Source organism: Dasypus novemcinctus, chromosome 4 (assembly GCF_030445035.2).
Source record: "Dasypus novemcinctus isolate mDasNov1 chromosome 4, mDasNov1.1.hap2, whole genome shotgun sequence".
Classification (NCBI taxonomy): domain Eukaryota; kingdom Metazoa; phylum Chordata; class Mammalia; order Cingulata; family Dasypodidae; genus Dasypus; species Dasypus novemcinctus.
The window spans coordinates 71,278,876-71,291,024 of record NC_080676.1 but is presented as its reverse complement, the minus strand read 5'-3'; the positions used below and the strand labels follow the sequence as shown (position 1 = coordinate 71,291,024).

The window sequence follows — 12,149 nt, the reverse complement described above, 5'->3', positions numbered from 1 at the left end:
TTACTGGCTCCCATAAGATCCCCTTGCTGCTGCTTCAGGACCACATTTTTTCAAAGAACAAATCAATTTTATTGGTACATATTAGTAAAGCATATAATCCATCCAAAGTGTACAATCAGTGGTATTTGTTATAATCACATAGTTGTTTATTCATCACTTCAGTCATTATGAGAGCATTTTCATTATTTCAATTAAAAAAAAATACAAAAAAATTCATCACTTTTCAATCTGTCAACGCTTCCCCTGCTGTACATAGCTGCTATTTCTGGCTATCTTGCTTATTTATTTATTTTAAAGCACTTTTTTTTGGAGATACATCCACATACCATATAGTCTATCCACACTGTATAATTAGTGATTTTTAGTATAATCACTGTTGTGCATTCATCACCACAAAAAACTTTAAAATCATTTCATTACTCAATAAAGAAAACTCCACACCGCTTAGCAGTCATCTCTCAATCCCTCTATCTTTCCCCAGTCCTATATAGCCATTAGTCTAATTCCATCTTTATAAATTGACTTATATTTACACATTACATAAGTAGAATCATACAATATGTAGAACTTTGTGTCTGGTTTCTTTCACTTAGTATAATGTGGTGTTTGTTTTTTGCCTCATATATCATATTGTAACGTTAACATACATTTGTTCAGTTTCAAAGGAAAATAATCATATGCAATATTACCCATATTCATATTTCACATGAATTTTCACTGTGCTGTACAGTCCCATATCACATTTTTTAGCTTTCCTTTTAGTAATATATATGACCTTAGACTTGCCCTTTCAACCACTGTCTTCATACCCAAATAATAGCACTGCTAGTTACAAACACTATGGTGTGCTTCACCCTTTTCTATTCATTTCCATAGACTAACAAACACCCTTTATTTTTTTTACCAATTCTGCACAGGTTTGCCCTCAGTTTTCCATTTTCTAACCTCATTCTATTTTCTAGTGACCCATATTCAACTTGTTAACTCCATGAGTTTAAGCAATTTATTTAGTTCATAATAGTGCATACAGTGTTTGTCCTTTTGTGTCTGGTTTGCTTCACTCAACATAATGTCCTCCAGATTCACCCATGTTCTCATATGCTTCATGACTTCCTTTCTTCTTATAGCTGCATAATATTCCATTGTGTGTATACACCACTATTTTTTTTCAAAGTTTTATTTTATTTATTTATTTCTTTCCACCCCTCTTTGTTTGCGTTTTCCATGTCTCTTTGTTGTGTGCTGGTCTTCTTTTTAGGGGACACCGGGAACTCAGCCCAGGACCTCCAATGTGGGAAGGAGGTACCTAATCGCTTGAGCCACCTCTGCTACCTGCTTTGTTGTTTCTCTCATTATGTTTTCTTTGTGTCTCTTACTGGCGTCATCTTGTTGTGTCAGCTTGCTGCGCCTGCCTGTCGCATCAGCTCCTTGCATCATCTTGCTGCCTCCTCACATCAGCTCACTGTCTTGCTTGTGTTCTTTAGCAGGTCCTGGGAACTGAACTTGGGACCTCCCATGTGATAGGCGAGACCTCCCATGTGGTAGGTGAGACCTCCCATGTGGTAGGTGGGAGCTCAGTTGCTTGAGCCACATCTGTTTCCCATTACTATTTGTTTATCCATTCATTGGTTGATGGACACCTGGGTGGTTTCCATCTTTTGGCAATTGTGATTAACACCACTATGAACATCGGTGTGCAGATGTCTGTTTGTATCACTGCACTTGGCTAAGAATTAGCTTTTTATAACACAGTATTTTATGTGCATGAGCAGGACCACATTTTGAATTGTGAGGTAGTAGACAACCAAGGTGCCTCTTGGCTTGCTTTGAGGAAATTACATTAGGCTCCTCTTCTAAGACTTGCAGTGGCTTTTCATTTCCATTCTTCCTGCCTGGTGGTATCCTCTTTTATGATTTCTATTCTACTTTCAAGACTGTTCATTTTAGCCACACTTTATAGGAATGATGGTGGGGGTATCACCAGAGCTGTCCCATTGCTTCCAGGGCCTCCCACGCCTGCTCTCCTGCATCCCCACAATCTCAAATAATTTTCTTTTATCAAGAATTATAATGCTTAAATTACACATACTATTTAGGGATTTTATGGATTATCTTTAAAAAACTGAAGTTTCAGTAGTTTACTGCTCCACTAGGGATATGCAATTATGTGGTGTGGAGAGTTCTATTTTTGTGCTTCTGATAGTTTTATTAATTCACAGCCAGAAGTGATCCCTATGTGATTAAAAATGTCTCAAAGTTAACTCTGCTTTTTTTTTTTATTCTACTTTTGTGTCTTGAGTTAATTACTTTCTGTGGTGATATTTTAAAACTGTGATGCGTGAATGGATAAAAGAATGAAGGTGTTTTACTAAAAGTAATCTGAAATTCTTGGCTTATTTAGCTGCTTAGCATCTTAGCTAAAACTAAGTTCTAAAAATTATTTTCCTGTTTGTATTCATATGTGAGAAAGGATTTTCTTTGATGATTTTAAAATTGATATTTGTAACAAGGGATCAGCAAACTTTTTCTGTAAAGGGCCAGATAGTAGATCTTTTGAACTTTGTGGGCTATACAGTCTCTGTATTCAACTTTGCTATTGTAGTGTAAGACCTGCCAGCCACAGACAAAATATGCAGACAAATGAGGTTGGCTGTGTTTCAATATAACTTTATTTATGAATGCTGAAGTTTAAATTTAGTATAACTTTCATGTGTCATGAAATCTTCCTATGATATTTTTCCAACCATTTAAAAATGTAATAACCATCTTTAGCTCAGAATTGTACAAAAATGAATGGTAGAATGGACTTGGCTGATGGGCTTTAGTTTGCTGACCCCTGCTCATAATAATCCTGTGAGACTTTGAACAGATGTTAAATGATTTCACAGTATTAGAAGTCAATTTTGGGACAGTTTAAATTACATTTTCAAGGTTTTGTACTTAATGACAGAACTGTGTCTAGCTCTGATTACAAGCATACTTTGGGTTCAGTTCCAGACCACTACAATAAAATGAGCCTCGCAATAGAGTGAGTCAGTAAAATTTTTGATTTCCCAGTGCATATGTAAGTTAGGCTTACACCATACTGAAGTCTGTTAGTTGTGCAGTAGCATTATGTCTACAAAAATAATATACATACCTTAATCAAAAAACACTGTATATGCTAAAAAATGCTATCACTTGAGTCTTCAGCGAGTCTTCATCTTTTTGCTGATAGAGTTTTGCCATGATGTTGATAGCTGCTGACTGATCAGAGTGGTGGTTGCTGAAGATTGGGGTGGTTGTGATAATTTCTTAAAATAAGACAACAGTGAATCTTCCTTTCATGAAAGATTTCTCTGTAGCATGCAGTGCTTTTTCTCCTTGTTTTTGTACTTTGGCCATGTATTAAGTCTTTCTTCAATGTTTGGTCCTACTTGTACTGAACCTTTAGAGTAGCGGTGTGTTAACTGTTCAGATTTTTCTCAGGTGTTCTGTGCTTGTTTCTTGCCCTGGATGTTTGGCACAACTTTTTTTTTTTTTGTTTGGTACAACTTTTGAGATTACCTTTTCACTTCCAATTGTTTCACTTTTAGGACAAAGCTTCCTTTCCTCTCTTCCTTCTTTGGGACTCCTGATCTGGGTTTTTTTGTTTGTTTGTTTCCTGCACAAGACTGAGTTGGTTGTGTGCACCTCTTGCCAACAGTTGTATGCAGTTTCTTTTATTTCCTGGGTGCCGTTTGTGTGCATACACTTGCCAGATCCTTGTGTTCGTCCTGGACCTCTGTGGGCTTGGGTCCCTATGCCTGCATATGTGTGGATTTCTAAGTTGCTGCTGTGAGTAGCTCTGTGGTCTGCATTCAGTGCAGGAGGTACCTGTGCTGTGCTGCCTCTGTGCTAATCTTAAACTGTGCGGGACAGAGGGGTACAGACTGGCAGGTCCAGGTCATAGATCTACAACCTTGTTTTTGGTGGTGTTTTTTTTTTTTCTCCTCCCTTTTTCTTCAGTTCATTGTTTATGGAGTTCTTCTCTAGTCTCTTTTGTACTCCAGAATTCCAAGGAAGTGGGATTTGTCCTGATAAGTTGTTTCTAGGGGGAGACTTTTCCAGGGGATTTCTTACGTTGCCGTGTCACTCTTATATGTAGTTTTGTAATGTGCTTTTTCCTCCTCTCCCATTTAATTGTCTATCACATACATGTTTTCTAGATCACCAAAGATCACTCTCATTTAAAAGCCACATAGTTTTCCATGTTAGTATATAAATCAGTCTCATTAAAAAATTTGTTGCCTCACATGGGATGGATATACTATCATTTATTTCCATTATTTCTTATTGCTGGACATCTAGGTTGTTTCCAACTTAGTACATACACATGTACATATAAATACATGTTTCACCTTACATACAAATATACATACTGATATATGTTTCCTCAGGTGAACTAAGTTTTAAATTATGAGTAGGTTGTCAGCATGTGAAGGGAGTAAGGATTACTGTGAATGTGAAATATTTTTTAGGTGAAAAGAACAATATGTAGTTTGAAAAAAATACTGCTGTAGAAAATGACAAACTTTTAACCAGAAGAGAAGCATTTATGTTTCTATACTTTAAGGCAGGAGTTCTTAACCGTTTTTGTTCCATGGACCCCTTTGCCAGTCACGTGAAAACCATGGATCCCTTACTAAGTCCACACTACACTGTGTATTATTTAATAACTATATCACACCCGCACTAATGTGTACCCACAAGAATGTTTTTTTGAATTTCACTTCAAGCTCACGGACTCCTTATTAAGAACCCCTGGTTTAGGGGTATAATTTTCTTAACTGTATATATTAGAGTATCTTATTTTATGAAATAGATACATTATTACTGAGTTTAACATTATTTTCATGTTTTGGAGCTTTAAAAAAACCACATTTTTTCCAATAAATGTTACCATTTGGAAAAGTAGAACCACAAGCTAATAAAGTGAGGTGGGTACTCCAGAAGGAGAGTTCTAGGAATAGATGTTTATATCTTACTTATCTTTCTCTTCTTAGCTCTGTGGTCTAATTGAGAGTATTTTAGTCATTGTTCAAAATAGCTCCCCCCTTTGCTACCATCCAATTAAAACAAATTTTGGGTAATTCTTGAAATAGTTGTTGAGAATTCCTAGTTTATCAAGTAGTATCTGAAAATTTCATAGGTGACTTAAGTAGATTAGTAACATTAAAAATTTTTTTTAAATAATATTTTTATTAGAGAAGTTGTAAATTTACAGAAAAATCATGTAGAAAATACAGGGCTGCCTTATCACTTTCTACCCCCCATTAACACTTTGTGTTAGGATGGTGCCTTTGTTACGATTGATGAGAGACTATTTTTATAATTTTACTGTCAACTGTAGCCCGTAGTTTACATTAGGGTTCCTGTTTGTGCTGTACTGTCCTGTCTTTTTTTTTTTCTCCTTATTTCTCTCTCCCACCCCCTGGCCGTTGTCTCCTCTCTGTGTCCATTTGCTGTGTGTTCTTCTGTGTCTGTTGTATTCTCATTAGGTGGCTCCGGGAACCCATCCTGGGACCTTCTGGAATAGGAGAGAGGCAATCATTCTCTTGCTCCACCTCAGTTCCCTAGTTTGCTGCATCTCATATTGTCTCTTCTCTGCGTCTCTCTTCCATTGCATCTTGCTGCATCAGCTCTCCGTGTGGGCTGCACCACTCCCAGGAGGTTTGCCTTCCTGCTTAGGGCTGCATCCAATGCGTGGGGGCCATTCCTTGTGTGGGGGGTACCCCTGTAGCGGGGCAACATTCCATGTGGGCCAGCTTGCCACATGGGCCAGGAGGCCCTGGGTATCAAACCTGGACCTCCTATATGGTAGGTGGAAGCTCTGTCCTTAGAGCCATATCCATTTCCCGTGTCCAGTTTTATATTTATTTGTTTATTTTATTCTAGTAACATATACAACCTAAAATTTCCCCTTTCAACTATATTCACTACCACATTAAGTATTAACTTTACAAAAATTTTACTTTTAAATGAATGAAATAAACAAGCGTTTTAAAAAGCCAGTGAACAAAAACCTCTAAAACCTGGGAACGAGTTAGTTCAGGCCAGGAAACTAAAGACTTAGAGCAAAGAAGAAAAGTTCCACAACTGCCTTTTAGCCAGCTCTTTAGTTAATAGGCCTATCTTTGCTCCCTAAAACTAGGTTTTTATGTTTTTGATTTCCCTACAACACTTAGAATATACTAGGTATATTCATTAATGTCATGAACAACTCATATTAGCAAACCCTTCAGATTTTATAATGTAGTAGTTGTAGCTTTTCTCAGAAAATGATAGTCCCACAATTTGTTTAGGAAATGGTGTGTCCTGGTACACTAAACAGCAGTGCACAGTTTTTTCCAATTTCTTATGAATCCTAAGTTTAAAAATATATTTTGTTTGATCCTTTTAACAAACCCTGTGAGGTAGACAGGCTAAATGTTATTAGCATTTTACAGGCAAGATAGAAACACTAGTCCCATATTTAGTACAAGACAGATCTGAGATATAAACCTTTGACTTCCATCCTTACAACTGCTCCTTTTCATGGTTTTGTGATACATCATTTTAAGGTTTCATAATGCTTTACATACAATTTTAATGCTTACAATGCTGATTTCATAATGCTTTACAGTATAAGTAACATCTACAACAAATCGATTCCTGACAGACTAACTCTTGATCCAGTCAACTTAATTAGTTACCTCATAACCTGGCTCACGTTAAGGCATTGTTATACCTCTAATTCAATTTCACAGCTATGATTGAGGACCCCAGAGCCAAAGTTGCAGCAAAGCTGATCTTAAGGGATCAGGGAATACAGTGGTTAAGTAGGTTTTCAAGTCTTAATCTGGGCCTGGTAGACCCTTACCAAGTGCTTAGATGGGAAGTTAAGGCAATTGAGTGACAGGAGCACAGAGAAGGTCCTTTTAGGGGTGGACACATGCAGGACCAAACCCTTTTTTTCCCCCAGTTGTATGTCCTCAGGAGCCCTGTTTCTGGTTTACCTTATCATTATCAGCACGGTAGCAACCAATGCTTCTGTAGTCCGGAATATGCTAGAAATGGACAAAAGCACAGAAGGGTCCAACTAAATTGCTTCCCTGGGCTTGAAAGGTCCAAATAGTGCTAATTTCATTTATGCCAAACTAAGCAAACGCTTCACTCCTTCCTGATTCAGGTTTTATACAGAGAATAGACCATCAAGGAAACATGAAAATTCCATCCCTGAAGCCCAGGGGAAGCAAGTGGTGGACATTTCCCTTTGTGTTTGGATAGTACAGGGGACTTAGCAACCTACCATTGTGTTTTTAGTATGAGACAACCAATTAGCTTGAAGGGAAAAAGCTATTTTTACAGCAGGGTATGTAACTGGAGACTAACAAGGGCAGGGCCTGGATGACCAGATCGTCCTCACATTAGGTGTATAGGTCCCTGAGGGTAAGGGTCTACAAAAACCCTAAAATTCCAAGCAAAGTTTTGAGTGGATGTATGGAGAAAGAATCCTTCCCTTCTCCAGGATCCTTGGTAGGGTCTAAAAGAAGAGGTTAAAATCCTAAAGAAAAGGACTATGTCAGTTGCAGGCAAGGATAAGAAAACCACCAGATACATTCTTAGAACGAGCTGAGTTAGAGCTCTCAAAGTCATCAGTGAAAGCCTGAAACTTGGACTCACAGCAGAGTATTTATTTTTGTATTCTTCTAACTATACTTCAAGATCTTTCCAAAACAAGACCAGATGATATGGCAGCAGAACTACCTCTTCCATGGCATCTGTGTGTCTTTTATTGATTTCAGAAGAGGCAATGGCCATGAGGAAGACACACTGGAACTTTTCCTTGGAACCAGGCTGTGATATGACAGGTGCATGCATGACACCCACTGTCTTTTGCCTGACACTTCTCCCTCCAGTTTCTGAAGCTAGAACAGAAAATAATCTTTTTTTTTTTTAAAAGATTTATTTTTATTTATTTAATTCCCCTCCCCTCCCCCGGTTGTCTGTTTTCTGTGTCTTTTTGCTGCGTCTTGTTTTTTGTCCGCTTCTGTTGTCGTCAGCGGCGCGGGAAGTGTGGGCGGCGCCATTCCTGGGCAGGCTGCTCCCTCCTTCGCTCTGGGTGGCTCTCCTTACAGGTGCACTCCTTGCGCGTGGGGCTCCCCTACGCGGGGGACACCTCTGTGTGGCACGGCACTCTTTGCGCGCATCAGCACTGCGCATGGGCCAGCTCCACACGGGTCAAGGAGGCCCGGGGCTTGAACCGCGGACCTCCCATGTGGTAGACGGACGCCCTAACCACTGGGCCAAAGTCCGTTTCCCGAAAATAATCTTCTTTAAAGATACTTGATAACTCAGAAAAACAAACACATGCCTCCAGTGCATTGTGCTTTCAGACAATCTGGGTCTAGTTCAGCTGATTGATGCTTTGGCCATGATAACTTGTTGAGCCCATCTCCTTGAGAAGGCCCACTTTATTCTTGGTAGCATGACACAGCACTGCAAAGTGGAATGGGTGCAAGAACTGGGAGATCCTCTCGGAATACTTCCTGGAAGGCAATTTTATGAAGGAGATCTTCCAAGCAAATGACACCAAACCTCCCCAGGTGCTTCTCAGTTACTGTGTTATTCATTCAGTTATTCTGCTTAAATCGTGGGAATGTATTAGCTCATGGTTTTGAGGCTAAGAGAAAGCCCAAATCAAGGTGATGTTTTTCTCCCGAAGGCTGTGGCATTTTGGGGATGGCTGTCAGTGGTCCTTGATCCTTCACTTGTCACATTGTAAGGCCTCTTCTGGCCTCTCCCTTTTCTTCTGGTTCCATTAATTTCAGCTTCTGGCTGTTCTCTCTGTGACTTTCTCTCTGTCTGACTTTCATTCTGCTAATAAAGGATGCCTGTAAATCGATTAAGACTATCCTTATTGAGGTGGACTACACCTTAACTGAAATAACCTCTTCAAAAGGTCCTATTTAAAATGGTCTCACATCCACAGTAATGGATTAAGTTTAAGAACATGTATTTCTGGGGAATATACAGCTCCAAGTCACTACAGGTGTGATATATGGGAATTCTATATTTTATGCATGGCTTTTCTGTACACTTAACAGTTCTTCAATTTAAAAAAGTGTAAAGTTCAACACATGAAATAACTTACTTTTATTTTATATTTAATTTTTCTAGGGCTGCCCTGGAAGAAGTAGAAGGAGATGTGGCAGAATTGGAACTAAAACTTGATAAGGTAAATTTCACATTTTTAACTTGTTAAAACATTAATTCTTATTTTTCATGAATAATGATTAATACCTACAATACTAGTCAGTTCACGTTACTTCTTTTTTCACGAAGTTAGGTGCTATTTATTGTCCCAGTTTTATATGTGAGGTAATGGAGGCTAGAGACAGTAGCTTGTTTAAAACCTCATATAAGTGTCAGGGCAAGAAATGAATCCATGCCTAACTCCAAAGCTCACTAGGTCTCTTTTATATTGATGAAAGTGTGTTATATTTTTCTCTATCAAAAAGGTTGCACCTCTCTTTTTTTGATACTAATTTCATATGTTGGTGGTAGGTTCAAATGTAAATAAAACTTAGAATACTCATTCCAATTTTTTTTAGCTCATGTCAGAAATGCTTAAATTATATTTAATAATTGGTATTATTTTAGTTTCCCAGCTGCCAAAACAAATACCATACAATGGGTTGCTTAAACAGTGGAAATTTATTGGCTCATGTTTTTTAAAAAAATATTTTTGTTTATTTTACCCTCTTCCCCTCCTTCCATCTTGCTGTTTTTGCTGTCTGTGTTGTCTTCTCTTCTCATTTTCTCTCCTCTAGAATTCACTAGGATTTGATCCTGGAGACCTCTGATGGGAAAGAGGTTCCCTGTCAATTGTGCCACCTCAGTTCCCGGCCTCCGCTGCACTTCACCTTGACTCTCATCTTGTCTCTCTCTTTCATCCTGCTGCGTGACTCACTTGCGTGGGGCACTGGCTCACCATGCAGGCACTCACATGGGCACTTGTGTGGGCACTTGTGCAGCCACTGGCTCATCACTCAGGCTCTCGTGCAGCCACTGGCTCACCACTCAGGCACTCGTGCAGGCACACTTTCTCTTCTTTTTCAACAGGAGGCCCCAGGGATTGAACCCAGTCCTCCCATATGGTAGGCGGAAGCTCTATTGCTTGAGCCACATCCGCTTCCCAAGGCTCATGGTTTTGAGGCTAGGAGAAGTCCAAACTGAAGGTGTCAGCACAGTAGTGTTTTCTCTCTGGCTGCCAGCAATCTTTGGTCTTTGGCTTTTCCATCATATGGCAATGCATGTGACAGTGTCTTCTCCTTTGTATTTTGGGTCCCATTGACTTTCAGTTTCTGTCTATTCCCCATGGCTTTTCTTCTTTGTTCAATTTCCTTTCTTTTTATAGGACTTTAGTCATATTGGATTAAGGCCCAGCCTCATTCAGTTTGGATACATTTTAACAACATCTTCAGAAGTCCTAATTAAAAATAGATTGACACCCATAGGATCAGGGGTTGGGACTTGTGCATGCCTTTCGTGGGGGACATGATTCAATCCCTAGTGGACGTTAAGTGGTTACATTCTATGTAGGGGTAGAAGTTCCTTGATCTTGATTCCCACCTTCTATATTAATGTTTACTAATCTTTCTGCCTCTGTCTGAGAAACATATTGAGTGTCTATAATATATCATACATCATACTGGGTGTCAGAAATACCAGAATGAGAAAGACATGGCTTTTGATCCTAAGGAATCATTGTTCTGGGAAATATATCTCAAAATTTCTGAAGATAAGTCAGATTTATATATTTGAAATTTCTTTTCTGAAATTAATTTCTTAGTTATATGATTATCATTATAAATGCTATTATTGCACTTTGAGTAGCAAGGATATAAAATATATTAATCAGGCTGAAGGTTTTCAAATATTTCAAATCATGGATCATATGTATATGTATATAATATAAATAATATAGAAGCTATATCAAGCAGTGGCTTTACTTATTTATGTAAAACAAATTAATAACTTATTTTTTTAAGCTTTTTTGGGTAGAACTCTAGTTGTTAAAGCACTTTGACATATAATATCTTAATTTTTGCAATAATCCTATGAACTAGGATTTATTTATTTATTTTAATTTATTTATTTCTCTCCCCTTCCCCCCCCCCCCACTGTTGTCTGCTCTCTCTGTCTGTTTGCTTTGTGTTCTTCTGTGTCCACCTGCATTTTTGTCAGTGGCACTGGGAATCTGTTTCTCTTTTTGTTGCTTCATCTTGCTGCATCGACTATCCGTGTGTGCTGCACCACTCCTGGGCAGGCTATGCTTTTTTCGCACAGGGCGGCTCTCCTTGAGGGACGCACTCCTTGTGTGTGGGGCTCCCCTATGCAGGGGATACCCTGTGTGGCATGGCACTCCTTGCACGCCTCAGCACTGTATGTGGGTCAGCTCACCACATGGGCCAGGAGGCCCTGGGTTTGAACTGTGGACCTCCCATGTGGTAGGCGGATGCTCTATCAGTTGAGCCAAATCCGCTTCCCTATTATTCCATTTTATAGATGAGGATATCAAAGCTCATTAAAGTGAAATGAACTTGTCTCACATTGCAGAGTTGGAAGAGGCAGAACCAAGATTAGAACCTATATGTTTTTATTCTTAGTTCAGTGCTCTTATATATACCACTGTACGTCAGGATCCATGTTGAGGGAGCACATGCCACTTGGATATTTTCTGAGGAACCCTAGCAAGTTTCCAGGCAAATGTTTTTTTTTTTTTTTTTAAAGTTAATATTTTAATTTTGGGCAAAGTTTTCATTTTCCAATACCTTTATTTTCTACTTAACAATTATATATGTATATGTGTGTGTATATACATAGAAATATATATTTAACCCCGAGGTATTTATCTTTTTAAGTATTCTTAGAAACCAAGTTTTTAAAACCTTAGGTACAGAGGTGAGTTTTGATTTTTTGGTAGATTATTAGATATCATATAAAGGGCAAGACTTTTAAAAATAATCACAGAATAGTACTACAAGGATAGCTATCCTCTTTAGGTGGATCTGCATCTAAATCATATGAACTGTATTGAATGGAGGAAAAAACCCTCAAAAATTTCAAAGAACCTAAGCAACTAG

General features: G+C 38.5%; 1 protein-coding gene across 5 annotated transcripts in view; it reads left to right on the top strand.

The window, feature by feature from the left end:
- ACAP2 (ArfGAP with coiled-coil, ankyrin repeat and PH domains 2) overlaps nt 1–12,149 on the top strand; it is a 171,614-nt gene that overhangs the window by 62,285 nt on the left and 97,180 nt on the right. For all 5 annotated transcript variants that reach the window (XM_004465909.4, XM_023590996.3, XM_071214694.1 and 2 more), the window contains one exon: nt 9,181–9,238. In XM_004465909.4, coding sequence (XP_004465966.1) covers nt 9,181–9,238 — 58 coding nt within the window. The remainder of the gene's footprint in view (nt 1–9,180; nt 9,239–12,149) is intronic.